At 37.4% G+C, this 23,854-nt stretch overlaps 1 protein-coding gene across 4 annotated transcripts in view; it reads right to left on the bottom strand.

Annotated features, from left to right (window-relative positions):
- The window catches only part of wdr90 (WD repeat domain 90), a 102,427-nt gene that overhangs the window by 60,708 nt on the left and 17,865 nt on the right, over positions 1-23,854 (bottom strand). For all 4 annotated transcript variants that reach the window (XM_059979302.1, XM_059979300.1, XM_059979301.1 and 1 more), the window contains 11 exons: positions 22,094-22,191; positions 20,562-20,738; positions 19,377-19,515; positions 17,348-17,518; positions 14,159-14,282; positions 13,422-13,492; positions 10,819-10,928; positions 6,256-6,486; positions 2,620-2,679; positions 2,007-2,075; positions 228-338 (listed from right to left, as the gene is read on the bottom strand). In XM_059979302.1, coding sequence (XP_059835285.1) covers positions 228-338; positions 2,007-2,075; positions 2,620-2,679; positions 6,256-6,486; positions 10,819-10,928; positions 13,422-13,492; positions 14,159-14,282; positions 17,348-17,518; positions 19,377-19,515; positions 20,562-20,738; positions 22,094-22,191 — 1,361 coding nt within the window. The remainder of the gene's footprint in view (positions 1-227; positions 339-2,006; positions 2,076-2,619; positions 2,680-6,255; positions 6,487-10,818; positions 10,929-13,421; positions 13,493-14,158; positions 14,283-17,347; positions 17,519-19,376; positions 19,516-20,561; positions 20,739-22,093; positions 22,192-23,854) is intronic.

The following is a 23,854-nucleotide window of genomic DNA, read 5'->3' as shown; positions in this document are numbered from 1 at the left end:
TCATCCATGGTGTATCAAAGAGCAAGTTATAAAATACAAAGCAGCTCATCAGAGGCAGGATCAATCACCTAGCTGATCTCATAATCCAGTGACTGGCTGATCCAGACTACAAATGTTGGGATACAGTGAGTAGCATGTTTTGAGAAGCAGTGACTTATTTTGAAATGCATATATGTTTCTTAAAATAACAGAGTATGTATCAAGAACAATAAAAGTATCTCTACTACCTTATCTGTGTGTCCAATGAAAAATCTTTGCTGTCCAGTATCAAGTTCCATCACCACGACAATGGCATGACAAGGATAGGCCACTGCTGATCCAGACTTAGTCCATGCAGCCTGAAAATTTAAAAACTTTATAAGATCTATTCTACAAATATTAGCAGAAGATTTGATTTGCATTTCCTGCACAACATGCACAGCCATAGTCAACTAAGCTACAGTTAATTATAGTCACTAAAAGAAAAAATGCAATATAAAAACATAAAATTAAAAGCAATATAAGAAATAACAAATACAGCATTTTAGTCTATCAGTAATCACAACAAGATCTAGTCATAGTCATAGAATTGTACAGAACAGAAACAGACCATCATCTTTTTTAGCTGACCACTGATCCCACATTAGGTCCATATCCTTCTACGTCCTGCCTAAATCTGTGAAAGAAAGCGACTGTGACCCCACCACTTCTGCTGGCACCAAATTCTGAATATCAACCACATTTTCTAAAAACACTTTCTCTTCTCACACCCTTAAAAAAAAACTTTTTTCCCCTCACTTTAAATCAACGTCCTCATTTTTGCAGTGGAACAAAGGGGAAATCCAGACTGTTTCACCATTTCTTAGAAGCAAATGAACAAACAACAGAGCTCTTAAGATAGATTGCCACTCTGCTTTTGCATAAGCATTGTTCGTATCGCACAAAATCAAAAGGGTAAAGGGAAAATAATGAAAAGATATCTAAAGATTAATCATCACCAATTCAGTAACTGATTCTGGAATAGCTGGGGTGGTTCCATAATTTTTTTACAAACCATTAAGGAAATAGTTTCATCATTTAACTACACAGAGTGATAGCCAAATTGTTGAAACATTATGCAATATGTAAAAGAACAACAGAAATCAGGACTAACAATAATACAATAAATGTTACAGTTACTAGCTTTCAAATAAAGCTGAGTGCTAAGTGCCATAAATTTTAACATTTAAATTGGAATCAGTGTAGATCATTTTACTTCTCACAGGAATAAGTTAATTCTCTACCCAAATTATGTTTGGTTAGAGAATTACTACAAAGTAAGTTTAATTGCTTAATTTTGTCTTAAAATTAATTCAAAATATTTGTGGTTGTATATATCCAATATCATAGCAAACACATTTTTTGTAACAATAGAATGAATCTGTATTTACAATGGCAGGTCAAAGAACCATCTTACCTTAGACATGCATTTCAAAATATGGAAAATAATTACAAAATCAATATATAATTACTGTAATTTTAAAAACAGGGTTCCTTTATAAGATTATTTTGCCTATCTGACAGTGACTCAAATGGTGATGTCTGTATTTCATAACTTACACTGAATGCACTGAAGATTTTATTCTCCAAATCTGCACCTTATAATGAACCACCTGTACTGTTTGCATTGACAGAATATACACACCTCAAAATGGACAGTTCCTATTTACTAATATCTGGCACAGCTGTTGTTGGAAAAGCATTATAAATCTTCTGTCATGAGATTATTGAATCAAGGTGAAATTTCAAAATGGTCTCTATGAAGGTGTGCATGTGTACATTTCTTGATTTTTCTCTTAAATAGCAAAGCTTTGGATTTCACCATCAGCAAAATTGCTTCTGAGCTGTTGTTTTCCCAATTTAAGATATCCTATCTCTAATTTATCTTTCAGTCTTGAGCTGGGAGGTCGCTGACATCTGAAGTGAAAGGGCATGTAACAAGATGACAAGCTACTGTAAATACCATTTTGGATTCAGAACACACTTACGCATTTCACTGTGCACCCTCCAAATCCAATTATCTTCTTTAGCTTCAGTATAGGGTCTGGTTGCAAACCCTGAAAAAAGTGGTTGAGAATTACAACCTTAGCAATAAAATCCAAACTTTCCAACAGTTATGCATGTAGAAGCAATGTAAACAGAAAATTTTTCTAGCTTTTATTTTGGTTACTTCATATCAAACACAAAAATGATAACTTATAAAAAGATGATTTTTAAATGAAAGTCACAGGTGGAGTCTTGTAGAAATGTTAAGCATTAACTCATATACAATCTTGCTAGTGATAAAAGACATTGCATAAAGGAAAAGCAAGGATAGACTGAAATAGGTAAAGTGTGATTAGAGTGCCATATTTTGAAGTGCTGAAGAATTGTGCCATTAGTCAAAAGCAAGATATAAATTTAGTGAACCAATATTGCCCAAAGACAAATAAATGTGTTAAGAACTCTCCCAGATTATTCGCCTTAAACAATTAATTCTAAGGAGATTTTGAACACAATACTTCCTATTTTTATCATGCTCTGTAAAAACCCTTTAAAGTACAGGAAACTACTACAAGTCAAACATCTGGATGAAGAAAATTTTCAAGTCAAACAACTTACCTTATGGATTTTGAATTTTTCACCAGCAAGTCTGGTAGGCGTTGAGACTTTAGTGTGTACCTGAAAAAGACAAAATGGTCTGCACACTATATAACACAGAATTAGTTTGGAGATCTTGGTATTTTTGTACTGCAGTTCATGGTGCAATGCACTAGCACACAATCTGTATTTTTTTAAAATATCAATAGTACAGCCCAGAAACAAGATGTGCTTGACAAGAAGCCTATTCATTTTTAACTTTGCAGAACTGCACTTAAAGTAACTTACCCTGTTTATAGAGAAGACTAATTGCACCATTGTACCATGCATTTCGATTGCTGGTCCTTTGTAGAAAATTATACTTTTACAGAGCTATATAAGAAAACTCGTAACATTTCAACATTGTCCTCAACATTATCAAAATGCCTGATTCTTGATCACAGTACTGCTGCTACAGAACAGAATCCAAGGAATCCCATGAATAGCAGTGGGAGGGAGAAAGAATGGAGAGAAATAAATGAATACAAATAATAGGATCTGTGCAGCTCCTAGCAATTAGCAAAGTATTAAAGGACTAGGAGGAGACACCGATTGTCCTTTCCTCCAAAACACAAAATACTGCAGATGCTGGAAATTATAAAAAGCAAACAGTTCTAGCAAGTTGTTTTTCTTTCTTTCTTGATAGATTATTGACTGTGGACACTGATAATAGAGAAGTAGACCAAGTTTCTTTGCAGATTTGTTTCTCATATTTCCTTGCAACATAGACGGGCACTATCCTGCTCACAGAGTCTCTGCCACACACCTGCTGACTAAAGATTAAAAAAATACAAGTGCCTATATAAAGTTTTCACCCAACCCCCCCCCCCCCCCGGAAGTTCTAATATTTTATTGTTTTACAATATTGAGTCATAGATGATTTAATTTGGTTTTTTTTGACACAGATCAACAGAAAAACTCTTTTGGGTCAAAGTGAGAACAGATCTCTACAAGGTGATTTAAAATTATTATAAAGATAAAACAGAAAATAATTGCATAAGTATTCACCCCCTTTAATATGACACACCAAATCATCATTAGAGCAGCCAATTGTTTTAGAAGTCACATAATTAGTTAAATGGAGATCTAATTTTGGAGATCTGTGTGCAGCCAAGGTATTTCAATCGATTGTAGTAAAAATACACCTGTATCTATGACATCCAACTGCTGATGAGTCAGTATCCTAGCAAAAATTACACCATGAAGACAAAAGAACACTCCAAGCAATTCCATGAAAAGGTTATTGAAAAGCGCAAGTCAGGAGATGGTTTCGAAGTCACTGAATATCCCTTGTAGTGCAGTTGTCAACCATCAAGAAATGGAAAGAATATAAATCTGCCTAGAGCAGGCTGTCCTTAAATATCTGAGTAACCATACAAGAATAGGACTAGTGAGGGAGGCCACCAAGAGACCAACAACAACTCTGAAAGAGTTACAAGCTTCAGTAGCTGAAATGGGAGAGGTTGCTTACAACAACTGTTGCCCGGGTACTTCACCTGTTGCAGCTTTATGGGAGAGTGGCAAGGAGAAAGCCACTTTTGAAAAAAACTCACATGAAATCTCAGCTAGAGTTTGCCAAAAGACATGTAGGAGACTCTGAAACCAGCTGGAAGAATGCTCTATGATCTGATGAAACTAAAATTGAGCTTTTTGGCCATCAGACTCAATGCTATGCTTGATGTAAGCTAAACACTGCACATCATCAAAAACACACCATCCCTACGATGAAGCATGGCGGTGGGTATATCATGCTGTGGGGATGCTTCACTGGAGCAGCCCCTGGAAGATTTATTTTATGTAAAATAAAAGCAGCAATATACAGAGAAATCCTGGAGGAAAACCTGATGTGATCTGCAAGAGAATTCTGACTTGGGAGAAGATTTGTTTTCCCCAAACCATAAAGCCAAAGCTACACAGGAAAGGCTTAAAGACAACAAAGTTAATGTCCTGAACTGGCCAAGTCAGAGTCCAGACCTCAATCCAATTCAGAATTTGGGGCTGGACTTGAAAAGGGCTGTTCACTCACAATTCCCATGCAATCTGATAGAACTTGGGCAGTTTTGTGAAGAAGAATGGAGAAAAATTGCAGTGTCCAGATGTGCAAAGCTGATAAGAGACCTATCCACACAAACTCAAGGCTGTAGTTGCTGCCACAGTTGTATCTACTGAATGCAGACTTGAAGGGTGCGAGTAATTATGCAATTAATTATTTTGTGTTTAGTAGTTGTAATAATTTTTACAAATTTAGACCAATTTGTAGAAATTTGTTTTCACTTTGACACAAAAGTCTTTTTCATCAGTGTCATAAAAGCCAAATTAAATCCACTGTGATTCAACATTGTAAAACCATAAAACATGTAAACTTCCAAGGGGAGTGAATACATTTATAGGGAGCACAAATTAAAAGTTGCAAATTTTAAATTGGGAAACTACACTTTAGGTTCTGTTTGCTTCTGATGAAGTCAAAATATTTGTTAACAATTGGGAACTATGAGCAGCTTTAAGTTCCTAGGTGTCATCATCACTGAGGATCTGTTCTGGGCCCAACATATTGATGTAATCACAAATAAAGCACACCACTGTTTTTGCTTCATTGGAATTTTGAGATTTCATCTACCACCAATGACTCTTGCCAGACGTTTAATGGAGAGCACACGTGGTTGGATCACAGCCTCATATGGAGGTTCCAATGCACAGGATTGCAAGTGGCAATCCCCTCAAATCCTGAGGGTTATACGCTCAGCCAGCTTCATCATGGATACAACCATCTGCACCATCGAGGACACTTCAAAAACCAAAATGGAGCCTCAAGAAGACAGCATCCATCATTAAGGGCCTTCACCATCTGTAACATGCCCTTTGTCATTACTATTGTCAGGGAGGAAGTAAAGGGGCCTGAAGATCCACACTCAATACTTCAGGAACAGCTTCTTTCCCTCTGCCATCAAATTTCTAAACTCATGAATGTACTTGATTATTCCTTTTGTTTTGTACTATTCATTTGGTATGTTATAGTATTTTTGTATCTTTGCACTGTACTGCAAAGCAACAAATTTCGATGATACATTTTAATTTAAAAAAAAAATTAAATTATATTCATCAGCATCATGTACTGTGTCGTATGACGTGAGCAATCATGGTCTCAATACCATGATTATTCTTGGCAATTTTTTCTACAGAAGTAACTTGCCGTTGCCTTCTTCCGGGCAGTGCCATTACAAGACGGGGCACCTCAGCTATTATGAGTGGTCCTCACAGGCGTCAGTGGTCACATTACCAGGACTTATGATATGTACCAGCAGCTCATGTGACCATCCTATGAATTCACGTGATCCTGATCAGGGTCTAAACAGGTGCTATACCTTGCCCAAGGGTGACCTGCAGGCTAGCGGAAGAAAGGAGCGTTTTACACCTCCTTTGGTAAAGAGATGCATCTCCACTCTTACCATCCAGAAATTATACTTTTTATCCATTATCTTTTTATAACATATTTTTATAAGTTGCTTTTGAAATTTCACCTAAACTCCAATCAAAAATTGTGATCAAAAGTTCACCAACTATGAACCTAAAATTAAACTAGCAGAAATTTAAATATAATTGATAAATTTTAAATCTCACCTCAGTATCACTGCTGGCTCTGTGAATTACTGCTCTACCGCTGTGATCCGCAAAAACATGAATTCCGCCATCATCTGCTGGAATCACCTTCATACATTCAATATTTTTTGTTGTGTTATCAGTCTCACATTCCCTGCTAACTCCACCATGACTGGACGACAACGTGGTATCCAAATGTATTTCTGGGATGCTCTTAACAATCCGAGGCGACCTCCGATACCTACACCGTTCCTGGAAAAGGAAACAACTCTTGAAGAATAGTCAACAAAAAGGGGAAAAAGATTACTTTGTTACAAGAACTTTAAATTTCAAGAAATGTTAAAGGATTTTTCTTGGAATACATTTAAGTAAAATCTGATACTGACGTTTCAAGCTCCTTCTACCATTTATGTAGGACTTCTGCAAATTCCCAATGCAAGGACTAGAGGTCCTTAATACCAACTAAAATGGCACTTTGTGTGGTCATAGGCCAAAAATCAATAGAGATGTTACATGTTTTTAAGGAAGCATTGAGCGCTGGGAGGCCCAGAGTCTTTTCCATTGTCTATTTGGTAATCTCTTTCGAAGACATTGCTCCAAACAGAGGTTCTTTATTGGTGTTAAAAATGTGAATGACATGGCCTGCCCAAAAGGGCTGACTGAATGTAAATAGCAGTACAATAGTGGGGAAATTGGCATTGGTTATTCTTCCAGTAAATTTTTTAAGTATTTTGTGGAAAGCACCTCAAGATGCCTACAAAGGTAGTTACTGTAAGTCTCAAAAGCAAAAAGCAGGACAGCGATCATTGCTTGCCAGGTAGGCAGGGCATTGCCACCTTTGATACTTTGAACTTAAAATACCTTTTTCTTCAATTATCGAATGCAGTGCTGGCAAACTGAAGATGAATTTTATTACTGCCAGGTTAAGGAAAGAGATATTTTAGGAACTCACCAGTGTTGTACAGTGGCAGGCTGACAGAGCTCATTTGTCTTCCAGATGCTGAGCATACAGCCCACCCTTTCACATCCTCTGAATCAATGATGGCTTATTGCTCGACCTCCAAGTGCAGCAAATGCACGACTACCAAGGTTTTAGAAACCTTGGTTCAAGAGCAGAAGTTCCCAACCATTTTTATGCATTGGACTCCCACCACGAAGGGAGGAGTCCCTGGACCCCAAGTTGGGAACTCCTGTTCTAGAGTGCAACCACCATAAATTTCACAGGAATTTCCAATATTTTTGAAGATGAGGTTTACTTGAGGGTTGTTTATGTGAGGCGAGGTTCAGGTTTGTGTAAGAAAAATTGAAAAGTATCGACATAATAAAGTAGTTTTGTTTGAAATCCATTTTAAGTACTAGAAAATGGATGATGTCCACTGTGGAGAGAATCCACACTACAACTCAAAACTCTCTTTGAACACTTTCTTGAAAATTGCCATTGACTGTGGCATCTTAGGACCTCTTTCCATCGGTGGACAATCATATTACAAATTCAAGACCTAACAGTTCTCTGCCACATTGTAGAACTTCAGTAGGGATACTGCCTGTTCCTGAGGCAGTGTTTTTCTTTTAATTTCCAGTTGTTCCCTTTTCAATATCTTATTGGCTAGGAGAAATGGTGAGGCGGAACCAATGAGAATACCGTGGAAGGAATAAGGACAGTCACATCAAGTAAAGAGTTACAAATGAAGTCTTCAAAGTGTTCCATACAGATGATTTTGATTGCCTCTGCATCCATGATAAATGCAAAGTGATGGCACTGAAGAATCTGTGCATATCAATAGTGGTCTCAGCAACTGGCTGCCTCAGCTGCTGAGACCGGTTGCTTAGTCTCTTTTAATGTGGGTACCCATTGTATACCAGCTACCTCAGGGAGATGAAATAACAAGGCCTGGAGACAATGGGTGGAAGCTCCAGTCCTAGATACTGATGACATAACTAATTCCAGCTACAGATCTATTCATATTCCTAAGTGTTATGAACCCCGTAACTGGGTCACTCACCAGCAAAGATAGAGAGGTCCGTTGAAGTCTGATGGTACTATTTTTAACAGTACTTATTAGTAAAAATACACAAAAATAATATCAATGCAAATATACAGATAATATACGTCATCAATACTAAATCTAAAAGTGCGGGTATAATAATAATCAATAAGAAATAAGCTCTATCATTGTCTAGGGCAGGGGTCGGCAACCCGCGGCTCCGGAGCCACAAGTGGCTCTTTTACGTCTGTGCTGCGGCTCCCTGTTGCTTTGGGAAATAATTGGTCACTATTTAATTAAAATGTATTTTATGTTAGTTTGTTAGTTTTCGAAATGTAATTCTAAATTTGAAGATTATGGTGATCTTGTACAATCTAAATAAGACGTTGTGGCGACCCATTTCCTGACACATTCGAACCGGCTCACAATTAGCCAGCGTTCAGGCTAAGGGAGATAGCCTACGGGGGTTTGTGAGTACATGTCTTTTGCAGCATCTGCGCCCATGGGGGGGGCGGGTTGAGGGAGGCTTAAAAGCAAGGCTGTTTATTTCGAATAAAGCTACCTTTGACTGCAGTTTACTGACTGCGTGTAGCACACCGCTACAACGTGTTTTTATCGCTGGCTGTCCAGAGGGGAGGTGCTGAAACGCTTTGTCGCGTGTCTGGAAGAAGTGAAAACTTTCCTGGGCAGCAAAGGGCTCACCTTTCCTGAGCTGGGACAGCCAGAGTGGCTGGAAAAGCTACACTTCATGGTAGACATGACAGCGCACCTGAACACGCTGAACACAGCTCTTCAGGGGTAAGGACGTACAGCCCTGCACATGTTGGAGGATGTTTTGGCATTCGAGCGCAAGTTGACAGTGCTTGCCAGAGATTTACAGAAAGGCACATTGTCTCACTTCCCCAATTTGAGAGAGTTCAAACAAGGTCACGACATGATAAATTCGGAGTATTTACATTCTGCAATCATCGCAATGCAAACATCGTTTGGGAAACGCTTCTGTGAGTTCAGAGAGTTCATTATCCTTCCCGGTCACTTCCCTAAGCATCGATCCATCCCTACTGAATACGACTGCATTGTCAGGTGTGAGTCAACCTGACCAAGTATGATAATTATTTTAATTGCCTATTATTTTACGTATATTCATATGTTTTCATTGTTCAGTGAAATAGTCCTTTTATTTTTCAGGTTGACAGCTGGCTGACGTTATTTTTGGTTTGCTGCTGGCGGCAAATTTAAGTTTGGCGTTTTTCATAAATACAAGAAGGACTCAAATAGATGTTGAGTATTTTACTTAAAGATAACCTTCAACCCAACGTCTTTTTTTCGGAGTTCAAAATGTTTTTGTTGCATGCAGAAATGTAATTTCGTTTTCTCTGCAGGAGTTCATCAATTTCATAAATGCAACACATTTATACATAGCATAAAGGCAAAACAAAATGTTGTATGCAGTGTTATTTCATTTTAAATGTCAAACGGGTTTTGCGGCTCCCAGTGTTTTCTTTTCTGTGGGAAACGGGTCCAAGTGGCTCTTTCAGTGGTAAAGGTTGCTGACCCCTGGTCTAGGGGATAATGTATTGTCTGATGGAAATATAAAAGTCACTCAGTTCATGCAGGCTGCAACCTTTGGGGACTGCTGAGTTGCAATGGTTGGAGAGAGAGAGAGATTTTTGGGAGAAAAACTTGCCAGCTTTTCCTTTTATGATTTCGATCCGTCGGAGTCTCATTGGTGTGGCCGTTCACTTGTGGCATCTCCTTTAGCTAAACCGTTCTTCCGTGGTGAGCCCGCCAATCCCAGGAGAGGGAAGGACACACACGAGCCCCCACCAGCTGTCGCTATTAAACGCTGTCACGGGATTTCTAGCATTTCTCCTGGTGCGTCTAAAGGGGTTGTTCCCCAGACCCTCTTTGCATCATCCCAACCTGATGTCAATCAGGTTGGGATGATGCAATCCCTCAACCAGCCCACTCTGGTCGTCCCCTGAGGGGCTTCAATGAATAGTACAGCACTCAATACACAATTCCGTCTCCAAGAGACAATAGCCGTTATCAGGGGTTTTTGTTTCGCTGAGGCCAGGACACATTCCAAACCTTGTGGATTCTGCATGTCTCTCTCTCATTTCCTGGGTCCCAGACCCAAATTAATAGCGATCTTACGATTCTCAAAAAGGAGGGGGCAACTTTGTACCCTTTGGCCCCTCAGAGTTGCGGCACATTCATAACACTAAGCCACACATTTGGTGGTGTGAGCAAATATTACTTCAAATTGGAATTTATCCTTTTCCATTTATCCTTTCATAAAGGGTTAGAAAATCCCATGGTACTTCCCCAAAAGCAATTGAATGCGAATTTATCCACAAAACACTATTTGTTACATTTCAAAAAAATTATCGTTGCTTGTGAATCCTTTGATATATCTTCAATTCATGAGATTCCTAAATAATTGAATATTCTTTGTGATATAACAATGGTAGCTGTACTTCCAAAGTAATCCACTGAAAGTACTCTTGACATCTAGACAAATTGTGCAAAAATAAACACTGAATAAATTAAAACACTTTTAAGTAATGGGTCAGTAGGATTTTTATCAGGTACTCACTGCTTCTGGGCTGGTAATTTGTTGGATGAGGGAAACTCTGTCTTTGACAGCCTTACTGACACTCACTGTGTGTGAATTCATTCTAATTGGAGTGCAATGTGCTGAATGACCTAGATGAGGTAAAACAAAACCAGAGCATATTACAGGTTAAACTCTAATAGAAAGAGATGCAAGCTTTTAATCCCAAATAATAGCTTCCAATCTCAAAAGCAATTCTCTACCATCATTCACAAAATGTGTGTGTTGCTTGAATTTCCAGCATCTGCAGATTTCCTCGTGTTTGGCTCTACCATCATTCTCTGTTTTCTATCACCAAGCCAATTTAGTATCTAACTTACTGATCTTCTGGACCATCTCTCATAGGTCATCTTGTCCAAAATCTTATTGAAATCCAAAGATTAACTACATTGATTACACTCCTTGATCAAAACATTTTGTTATCACTTTAAAATTCAAATTGATCATACAGGATTGCCCCTTAACAAAGCCTGCCAATTATATTTGACTAATCCCTGCATTTCCAAGTGTAATATCCCTCAGTAAATTTTCCTTCAGCTTCCCTTCATCCTTATACCTGTAGTTATCAGGAACTTATTCCTTTGCATACATAAACTGCCGGAGGAATGCAACAAGCCAGACTGCATCTATGGAAAAGAGTACACAGTTGACATTTTGGGCCGAGAGCCTTCATCAGGACTGGAAAGGAAGGGGCGTAGTCAAAATAAGAAGTTGCGAGGAGGGGAGGAGGAAGTACAAGGTAACAGGATATTGGGAGGGGAAGGGGTGAATTAAAGAGCTGGGAAGTTGATTGGTGAAAGATAAAGAGCTGGAAAAGGTGGGATCTGAATGGAGAGGGCAGAAAACCATGGAAGCAAGGGAAAGGGTCTTCTTGACAACTGCATTGGCACAGGTTCCTGCACCTATGTTGAGATCATCAAATTCATCAAATTTACATCCAACTTCCACCCTGCCCTTAAATTTACATGGCCCATTTCTGACACCTCCCTCCCCTTTCTCGACTTCTCTGTCTCCACCTCTAGAGACAGTCTATGTACTGGTATCTTTTATAAATCCACTGGGTCTCACAGCTATCTGGACTATACCTCTTCCAACCCTGTCATTTCTAAAAAATGCCATTCCCTTCTCTCAATTCCACCATCTCCACTGCATCTGCTGTCAGGATGAGACCTTTCATTTCAGAACAACTGAGATGTCCTCCTTCAAAGAAAGGGGCTTCCCTTCCTCCACCATTAACTCTGTCCTCACCCACATCTCTTCCATTTCAGACATATCTGCCTTCACCCCATCCTCCCAGCGCTATACCAGGGATAGGGTTCCTCTTGTCTTCACCACCCCACAAGCCACTGCATCCAGCACATAATTCTCTGAAACTTCCACCACCCCTCCAACGGGATCCCACCATCAAACCTATCTTTCCTTCCCTCCTGCTCCCTATACAACTCCCTCATCCATTCATCCCTCCCAACTGCTTTCTCTCCTGGCATTTATCCTTGCAAGCAGAACAAGTGCCACACCTGCCCCTACATTTCCTCCCTCACTACCATTCAGGGCCTCAAACAGTCCTTCCAGGTGAGGTGACACTTCACCTGAGAGTCTGTTGGGATTATCTACTGTATCTGCTGCTCCCAGGATAGCCTCCTATATAACAATGAGACCCGATGTAGATTGGGAGACTTCTTTGTTAAGCACATTCACTCCGTCCACCACAAAAAGTTGGATTTCCCAGTGGACATCCAATTCTACTACCCATTCCTATTCCATCATGTCGGTTCCTGGCCTCCTCTTCTGCCACAATGAGGTCACAATCAGGTTGGAGGAACAACACCTTATATTCCACTTGTCTAACCTCTAACCCGATGGCATGAACATCAATTTTTTGTACTTCCAGTAATTCCCCCCCCCCCCCCACTTCACCATTCCCTATTCTTGTGACCCTTTCACATCTCTCACATCTCATCTCTTTACCTGCCCATCACATCCCTCTGGTGCTCCTCACCTTTCCCTTTATTCTATGGTCTTCTGTCCTTTCACATCAGATTTCCCCTTCTCCAGCCCTTAATCTCTTTCATCAATGAAATTCCCAGTTCTTTACTTCAACACTTCCCCATCTCCAGGTTTCACCTATCACCTGCCACCTTGTACTTCTCACCTCCTCTCACCTTCTTATTTTGACTTTTCCCCTTCCTTTCCAGTCCTCATGAAGGGTCTCAGCTCAAAATGTCGACTATTTACTCTTTTCCATTGATCCTGCCTGGTCTGCTGAACTTCTCCAGCATTTTCCAGCATCTACAGATTTTCTCAATTCTGTGACTTATTCCTGTTGCCCATCTTGAATACATAGCCACATTTGTTATTCTCTGATCTGGCAACTCACCTAATGCAAGCAAAAATTAATACAGAAACATACACCTACTACAACTAAAGTCCCTCTCTTTAACTAGTCCTTAACAATGTCAAAAACTATGCAACTCAACCTAACTACTGGACCTTTAAATATTAATGAAAGAACTAACAATATAAAACTGGAAGACCTTTGAAATTCTTCATATTAATCTTGAAATTAAGTTAATTACATTTCTAACCTGTGTCATCTGGGCTTGTTTGTCCCTTCTGCATTGAGTCATATGGCATCTTAACTCCGTCTGAAGGAAATCTGACGACAAACATATAAATCAAGGTAAATTTCCATGCAGCAACAAAGCCAAATGGATCAAACATACATTGTCTGTTTTTAATTTTTAGATTTTTAGCATTTCCAGTTTTTTGTGCTTGAGCAACATGCACTAGAATCAAATAGCTTCATTCTGCACTGATATAATTAATTATAATAAGAGTAAAGTGAACTCTGGAGTTTACAGGGCAGTTCTCAAGTTCTGCAAACAAGGCTTTTTTATAGAAACCCAAAAGAGTAGCAGCAAGTTTATAACCGATCATTTGTGAATTCTTACGAGTTTTTCAGTAGAAAGCTCCAGAATCTTAGCAAATATTCAGTTAAATTTCTAAATTCACATTACTACTTAACTATAAACTATTACTCATGGTGTATCACTCGAGTTAATTGTGAAAGTCTCATGCCTTGTCTATTTTGGCACATTTAACTACCCTAATAACTAATCCCCACAATGAAGTACACGTACAACACAAAATAATATCCTGTCATTCATACATCCTTGAAGACACCTTAAGCCCAACAAGGAGGGTTTGTTTGCAGGCATATCATGGTGTTTCTCTTCTTTAACCAACATGACCAAGAAGCATATTTTTTGGTCACTCATTTGTCATGAGTAACCATATTTTCTCCTATTGCAGCAAAACTGACCTGATATAATCATAGAGATCGTGCCAGTTTTCTCCTTTGGGCACAAGGAAAGCCATTTCTCGTGGCATTGGGCAAAAACCATGAGGCACCAGTCCCGTCCGCTTAGCTTTATGAACTGTCACACCTGAGTAGATAAAGTATTTACATAAAAGTAGCATATCCTGATTTCCTACATCAGTTGACATTGACTATTCATTCCATAATCCATAAGTGAGGACCCAAGATCAACTTCAAAAGGAAATACAGTAATCCTTCATCCTTTTAGTCCACCTAAACAGAATCCATAAACATGCTGCTTTAAAATATCCAACAGATTGAGAGGCATTTCCAGTTCTTGCATGATTAATTTTGGCAATCTATCAGGAGACCCATTTCCTTGACCTATAACAAAATTACCTGGACACGGACAGTTAACTTTAGGTAGCCAATGTTACCTTGCTTTATCACTCTATTGTCCTGTCCATTCCATTATTGTGTTATCCTATGGCTTTTCACAGTTTGCAAGGTCAAGGAAACAGAAATTAGGCATGAATGGATCTTTTCTAATGCATGGTGTGCTACAGGAATTATACAGTGGATTCCAGTTAATTGGGTCATTACTTAATTGGGGCAGTAGCTTATTTGGGACAATTCTTGAAGAAAAATTAATCAAGAAAATAGTCCTTCATTTATTTGGGAGACAATGCTGTTTAATTGGGATAGGACATTGTTGCTGAACAGTTTCTAACTAGTATCATTCGCATGCCCTTCTGAAGCCATTAGACACTACATTGAGCTTAAAGCCAACAGTTTTAAATAACATCAGTTGCGTGTGCTTGTGTTGTTATCCATTTAGACCAATGAATGCAGAATCAAACAGCAGTGATTTTTGATCATTTTGTTGTTTTATTTTAACTTTTATAAATGTTCAGACTCTTGCCAAGATGCTGCAAAAAGATTTGACACTAACTGAAAAAAATTATCCTACTCAACCAAATTAAAAGCCCAACACCACTCATTGTCAGCAATAACTGGAGTGCCGAAATCTACAACTGCACGCTTATAATACATCAGCAAGATAAACTTCAGGAAGAATGGGCATGATGTGAGGGACAACAGAGAAAATCCCAAAAACAAAAGCATGAAGATAAGGATCCAGATGTTGAAGAGGCCCTCAATCAATAGATTTCCATTGTAACTGGATGAGGTCTATGTGTCAGTGGATCAACGTTAAAAACAAATCTGAGGAACTAGCTAAGAATCTGAATCACAAAGATTTTGAAGCAACAAGTGATTAGTTGTCTTGATGGAAAAGTAAGCACCAGAATAAATTCAAGAAAGCACATGGCAAGAAAAATAGTACTGATGCTGTAAGTGCTGAAACATGGAAATTTGCAACGGTCCATGACTTGTTTCAAAAATTTTATGTTCATGACATCTACAGATACAATGCTAATGGCCTATTTTAAAATTAATCATGCGAAGCCGGATGGTTCCCTTTGTTACAATCACACAGAACTATCAGGTCAAAGAAAGCAATGGATCACATAACTGTGTTGTGTACAATTTGACATCCTGATAGTTGGCAAGAAATTAGCAGTAAGCCAACTCAAAACAGTTTTGTTAATTCTGGTTTCAAGCATTCAGAATTAGAAATGCCAGAAACAGCCAGGAGTGAAAATGAAACAATTTTACTACTTCAACAAATTAGGGACTACAAGGAATTTGACGGCATCAACAATCATTTTAGACGTTACAATGAAATGAAATTTGGATCATGCGATCACCGAAAGCATTATATCACAACATCAAGGCGGGAAATATGAAGATGATGAAAGTCATAAAGTTGACAGATCTAAACGAGCTAATCATGCAGCTAATCATCCAATGAAGGATCATCTATTATCTGCACAAGGTGTTTGCACTGATTTTGTTCATTTATAGTCAATCAAAAAAACATGGCGTGTACACTGGATGAATTCCTTCATTGATTACTATTAGGAATTAATACACAGTTTTATACTACTGTAGTAAGATTAGTAATGTTCTGATCTGTTTGGTATTTCATATAAATAATTTATTACTCTGTTAAACAGCAGGTTGTCTTTTTTATACCTTTTAACGATTTCCATGAAACTTCGGCTAATTGAGACAACTGCTTAATTGGACCAAGATGTACTGGTCCTAAGGTGTCCCAATTAACTGGAATTCACTGTATAAAAATAGCTTGGTTGAAAATACTAAAAGTATAGTTGACAAATTTGCTGATGAAAAAAAGTTAAGAAAGGTTTTGAGGAAGACATGCAAAAGGATGTAGATAGGTTAAGTGAATGACTAAAGATATGGCAAACGGAATTTAATGTAAAAATGTGAAAGCTTCCATTTTCGCAGGTGGATTAGTGGAGAGTTGTCCAGCATAGGAAAAGGCCTTTCGATCTACAGTATCTGTGCTGATCATCATGCCGATCTACTTGACTACATCAATTTCATTCTGCTCTATGCCATACATTTTCACATAGCTGTGCAGATACCTCTTAAACATTATTACTGTGCTGCCTTCGCCACCTCCACTGGCACTCCTTCTAGAAATCAACTATCATTTGTGAGAAAAAAATTTACCCCTCAATATGTGTTAATTGCAATTAATCAGCCATGGTCTTACTGTGACAAAGCATGTACAGGTAAATGAATAATGGACTAAACCTGCCTCCAATTCATATGTTCAATATATATGAATGAGCCAAAGTTTTTCCAGACTAATGCCATTAAGATATCACCCTATGTTACTCAGATTATTTACAACCAATTGTACACAATATTAGTGTCCGGTTTTGCCTTATCTGAGCTTCTACATCACTTTCTATTGATCACCAAGGCCACTTATTGCTACTTACTACCATCACTCAATCTTGCTTCCATTTACTTCCCTCTTGATTATAACTTCTTATTTGTTTCCAGACCTTTGCCGTGTACAACTTACAATGTCTCTGAAAAATTTTCCCCAATGTTCTATCGCATACTACTTAATGTTCTCTTGAGAAACTTCTGATCACCAATTTTTAAAAAATAGTCATTCAATTATTTGATGTGAAAAAAGTATTGAAAGCAAAAACCTACGAATTATTTTTAAAAATTGGGTACTGAAATGCAAAGTATTTAAGAAACTTTTGGGCAAACTCAGATGTCCATGATAACAACATGATCACTTACTTGGATCAAACAACAAGTCACTGGTAAAGATGTTCTTAACAAACATATTAGAGCAAAGTTTAATGTTTTTCAGGTGGCTGTAGTGTCTATTTAAATAAAATGATAAAATATAACGAAGATCCATCATCAGGCACGTCCATTTTACACCAACAGGGGCAATACCCACTAGGTCTGTTTAAAGATAAAAGGAAAAGATTACAAGCTTATCCATAAATAACATCAATATAATTAACTGATAAGATGCATATTCAGTAGTAATTAAAGATTTATCTTTTAAACTGACTCCTATTTATCATTAACAGAACAGCTATAACACGTTTATAATATGGCACCCTTAATATCTTAAATCATCTAAAGGCAGTTCACATTAAATGACAACTGACAGTAAGAGAGACTAAAAGTGTAGCCAAATGTTTAAAAAGAGAGCCTTAACGTAGTTGAAAGAATCATGAAATTTAGAGGGACAAGTCCAGAGCTCAAAGCTATTGCAGCTAAATGCATGGCTGCCGATGGTAGAATAATAAAAATCTGGAAATCTTAGAAGGTCAGAAATGTTTAGGTGAGAATTTTTAAAGATTGGAGTCAACAGGGGTATTTGAAAGCAAAAACTTCAAATACTTCAAAAATTTCAAATATATTATTTTCAAATATACTGTGTTGCTTAATCAGGCACCTATGTAGATCTGGGAAAACAAAATTCAGGTCTGAAACTCTATTGTGATTAAATAAGTTTCTGTTTAGCCAGGTTCAGTTGCTTGGAAAAGGAAGGGTACACCACCTGTTACTCTTGACCAATGATGTTTGTGCAAACTAAACAAAATGTCCTCAGGATGTAAGCAGTAGAGAAATATATACATTTATTGTCCAAATCTATTTACTGTACCTCAAGGCATTGTCTTTTTTTTACCAACTACTGGGACGACTAAATGAATTGCTAGCAACTTTAAAGGGCACTCAGTCCTACACAAACCAAACTATGTTGGAATAGAAGAACCAGTTGAACTTAAACAAGAAATTCTTTGATTAGTTGCCATAATGTTGCCCATTCATTTAGTTTGTCCATATCCCCTTGAAGCTTCTTTGTGTCCACATTACTCACATTCTCAATTAATTTTGCATAAGCACACTTTGAAGCTTTTAATCCTTTCTGACAAAATGTTGGTACAGATTTTGAATATTAGGGACTTAAATAATGATCCCTATGGTATCAGACTAGTTGCAGCTAGTCACTTGACTACAATCCTATTAATCTTCCCCTTATTTTTGTATCTGAGAACAAGCTTTTATTCAACATTAGTGTATCATACTCTTATTGAAAGCCTTCAGAAAATCCAAATATATCATATCCCCAGGTTTCCTGTCAATACTCTACTGGATACATCCTTAGTGGTTTCCAATTGATTTATCAAAATACAAGTTGGAGATCCATTCTGAATACATCCAATTATATTATTTTCTGTATCTTAATATACATCTTTCTATAGACTGTTCTCCTTCACCTTTACGCTACCCTCCAAGTCTGAAGGAACTATTCCAGAATCTATATAATTGTGGAAGTTGATAACTAGAGTATTCACTACCTTCATAGCCAACTTTCAAAATTCTTGAATGTTGATCATCATCATCTTAGGGTTTTACAGGGTTCAGTCCTTTTTTCTGATGATTTTTTTTAACTAATACTAATTTATTTTTATATTTGACACTTGTTCAGCAGTTTTTCTGGAAATGAAGTGTCTTAATGTAGCCATACCTTTCAACATAAAATTAGCCCAAGTCCTGAGAGGAATTTCAGATTTGTCATCTTTTGATATTACATTAATCCATTTATTCAGATAGGTAATCAATAAGGATTTCATTGCACTATTTCAAAGAAGAGTATGGAATTACTTCAATACCAATAAATCACTTCAGAGTTTTGGTAAATTTTTCACAGAAAAGAAAATATAAATTCAGTAATATTTTTTCTGAATACAAGCAATTGAAGAAATTGTACAATAAAAGTAAAGACAGAAGTTGAAAACTCCCTTACCTTGCTTAGCAGTTTTTGCAGTAACATTATACACAGAGCCTTTCACAGCACCACAAACAAAAGGAAACTGGAGCCATGTGGCTGTGGACTTGAACTCTTTAAATAGGTTGGAGAATGAAATCCGAATGACTTGACTATCCTGCAGAGACATGGATTTAGTTACTTACAGAAAAAGTGCATGAAATTACCCCATAAGAAAAGAAGCACCAATTTCCAATTAACTTATCTCCGAGGTGCAATGCAGCCAGTCAGTCAAAAGTTGAAAAATACAAACGTTTGTACTTGGTATACTATGTCGCACAAACCAATGATCCAAATTAGTGTTTGCAAATCTCAAAGCAGGAAGTTCCAAACATTCTTTATGAACACAGATCAAACTCTTCTTTAACTTGCATCCATCTTAATATAGGCATGGGAATAATTTGGTTGCTCATCTGCTTGGTTTCAGGAATGATATAGAAAAGCAGCAAACGAAAAGCAATTGGAGAATTCTGCATATGCAGGCAGTCGTAAACTGAACATACACAGAATGAAAATAAATGAAAATAGAACTGGTTCAGTAGCAGTGGTGATCACATTCAATTCGCCTGCTACAATTTAATGTCTACGCTGATCGTTCAAGATTGTCCAACTGAACAGTCTAAAGAACCTAACATACCCTCAGCTCTACAAAATTAAATTCCTTAAGCATTTGAATTATGGTTGCAATTGCCTTGCCTATCAAAGAACTTATGAAAATACAAAACATAACAAACATTATAGTGGGCAAAGGACAATTTAAAACTTTTAAAATTACACAATGGATCTCTTACAGCTTATGTTCAAAACAGGACTAAGAGGAGAAAAATAGATGTTCAGAAAGTGGAAATAAAATCAATCTCCAAAACCAATTACAACTGACTAATCAACTTTTAGAATAGTTGCAGTATTTTGGGAAGCTCTTTAATAATTCCTCATCAATCGAAAACTTTCTAACAGATTTCCTACTGGGTCTTTCTGCGCATTTTGCTTCCTTCCACCTGAAACATCCATGAAAACAAGAAATTAACAATTTCACTGAAGTGTGGTGAATGATCCTGATGAACACTATCAAAGTTACTGACTTTTCGTTGAATGCATTTAACTCCGTTAATAAAATCAAGCCAACAAATGCACAACACCCAGAGGTTATTAATCAAAACATACCTCAGTGACTGCATCAAAATGAACCACAAAGTATTTGGATACAATTGGTTTGAAGAGGACATACAGGTAGCGGCCAACTAGCCCAAGGGATTGAGTAGTAGTTTTTGGTAACTGAATGTAGTTACCAGCAGGGATGGAGCCTCGGATGCGATAAACTGTGCATTTCAGAGTTTTATCCTTAAAACATAAAATTCAAAGAAAATATTCAGTTAAAGCTGCTAAATCAACTTAAACCATACAAATTATGGTTACAAATATTTTATCCTACAAAGAATTGATCAAAATGCTTTCAAGGAAAAAGTTAATAAACTTTGGTGGTCAAAGAATGAATTGAAGTCTTTCTTTTATAAAGTGATTCTACATAATGGAGCAGTAACACTGAGTAATATGGAAAATAAATTATCGACAAAATAGGCATAATCCCCTTATTCAAGTTCCTTTACCTACATACTCTTTTTAGACAAAAAGAGTAATTTTTAATTGGATGTAGAAACCAATAATTACCTAAAAAGCAAATACTTGATTTCAAGTAAACTAAAGGTATCTTAGCACACTCACAAGAGGTTAATCATATAGACATTTTTAAAATGGAAAAAGAGAAAACTCAGACAATATGCACACTCTAGATTTCCTTCCAATAACCAGCTGCAGGGAGAGTGCTTTGCTCCAGCATCCTCTATAGCTGAAGAGATGTTTACAATTAAGTCACTACATTGGCTGCCACCATATTGTAATTAAAAAGAGGGCAATCACAATCTTCCGTGATTCTACTCTATCTAATGTTAATGTAATCTTCTAATCAAATGGAAACACTTGCAGAAAGGCAACATGGCCATTTCTTGAATATCAGATGAAAACATAATTTATGTCATGGGTCTAAGAACAAACTTCTGAGGGTCAGATAGCAACTGTGTAGGTAAAAGTCCAGTCAAAGTCAAGACCTGGCATCAGGGCTGAGAATGTAGAAGGAAGATAGCCAGCATCTTCCAAAGGGAAAGCATGAAGCAACAGCAGGTGATAGTTGGGTCTAGGTGGAATGAAGGATGAAGGGCTGATGGAGCCAGGCAGGTGAGCAGGAGGGGTGGAGTTGCGAGAAAGTTGGGGTGATAGAAACAGATGACGAAAAGGGCTAAAGGAGCCAGGTATATGAAGGAAAAGTGAAGGTATGGCAGAGGCTAGAGAGTGATGTGGATACATAAGAGGTGTGTACATGTTGGTCTCTGACAGATAAATGGAACCAGGTAATAGAAGGTTGATGGGCAGCAGACATCTGAAGGTGGGGGGGAATAGGGGATCATGTGGGAAAAATAGGTGGATGGAACCAGGTGGAGGAAGAAAAAGAACTGGGTGATAGGTGCTATGGAAAACAAGGTGGGAAGCCCAATGTGGAATCATCCTGTTCTTCACCTTGGAAACAAGACAATGTCTCAGTATATTTGCATAAAGTATTAATTTATTATCAATAGAATAGTGCCCAAATAAAAACTGGTACCTCAGGAGGAAAAGGTTACCAAAAGCAAAATAAACAGTACCATAACTGTTGTAATATCTCCTTCTTTTGTTGACTTCTTCCATTCTTCTAATTTGAAATGTTTGAAGATGTTCACATATGGACGCTGCCACACAGACTCTAAGTTGAGAAATGAGCACAACTCAGCAAAGTAAAATCCAACACAAAGTACATATACTTCTGATGTATTAATCTGCTAATTCACTTCAATTAAATCTTGGGCAAAAAAAGTTTCTATAGATTGAAGTATTTTAGCTAAAACGTTTAGCAATTTAGCAAAAGAGAAGTTCCAAGCCATAGACTTTTAAATAGGATTGGATGTTGGCAGTATTTGTTGTCAAACATTAATAGCGCTTGAAGAGATGGGAATGATTTATGTGAATATACATTTAAATTGCTGTACATTTATGAGTCAGCTTTTAAACCCAGAGTGGGGAAGGACCCATATTCAAATTATCTTAATATATGGCTTGAAAGACAACTTGCATGACAAAGCACTCCCATTCATCTACTGATTTGGACCACTAGACTTAAGATGTTGGAAAACCTTAACAAAAATGCTTTAGCAAATTGTTTGGCATTTATAGATGCTAGACAGTGCACATTATGCACTATTGAAGGATAGTTAGTAGGTTAATTGAGTGTTATTGGGCACCACAGGTTTGTTAGGCCAGAAAGGTCTGTTACCATGCTGTTTCTCTAAATAAAATTTATTTAAATTCTTAGTTGCCAGGCCAATCAGGTACTCCTGGCAACTGAGTTATTCCAAACAACTGGATTACGAAAACAGTAATATAAACATTGTGCTATCATTCCCTTCAGTTAAGCACTAATTACAACAATCACTTTTCAAATAGATCAAGAATAGAGATGTTTAAACCTCAAATTCTCGCAAATTCATAAAGTGCCACTAACATACCCAGTAATAGATATGCATTCATTCTAACTGGCCAGTTAAAGAAAGCAAGAGAAATATAGAAGACAACAAAACTAAAATTAATATCTACACTCACAAACAAGAGAAAATCTGCAGATGCTGGAAATGCAAGCAACACACACAAAATGCTGGAGCAACTCAGCAGGCCAGGTGCCATCTATGGAAAAGAGTCTAGTTAACATTTCAGGCCAAGACCTGATCAAGGAGCTTGAGCCGAAATGCTGACTACTCTTTTCCATAGATGCCGCCTGACCTGCTGAGTTCTTCCAGCATTTTGTCTGAGTTGCTTAATAAATACACTACTGAAATACCTTTTAAATCACGTACATCTCTAAACCACAAATTTAAAAGTTCAACGACTACTTGGTGCTAAATTAGCAGTTCTCAGTTGGGGAATTGAGAACCATGCTGCAATTGGCTCCAGTACTTATGGATCTGACCCGGAAATAAATATTCAGCAAGGATTCCCAGTTCACATTTGTTTGGTGGATGGGAGAAAAGTAAAATAAGATTAACAGACTGTGAAGTTCTGCACAGGTTAATTTGTCAAAATGAATAAAGAAATACTACACATTTCTTTTGTTCTCAGGATACATCCAATACTTGGCAGTGCCGAGACAAGCTAGTTTTACTGCTGAGAGTCTTACTGAAAAAATTCAGTCTTAAATGATCCTTGTGAGTAAGGTACATAAAAACAAAAAGTGTCTTGTATAATAAACATTATGCTCTTTATAGGTTCCAAATGACAAGAGAAATATAGATAAATCAATATTATTTTTAATTTGGTTATTCAAAACAAGGTTGCTTTGTGGATGCTCTGTAGAAATATTAACATTAAATTGAAAA

This window comes from Hypanus sabinus, chromosome 9 (genome assembly GCF_030144855.1).
Source record: "Hypanus sabinus isolate sHypSab1 chromosome 9, sHypSab1.hap1, whole genome shotgun sequence".
In the NCBI taxonomy this organism is placed as follows: Eukaryota; Metazoa; Chordata; class Chondrichthyes; order Myliobatiformes; family Dasyatidae; genus Hypanus; species Hypanus sabinus.
This window is presented reverse-complemented; position numbering and strand designations above follow the sequence as displayed.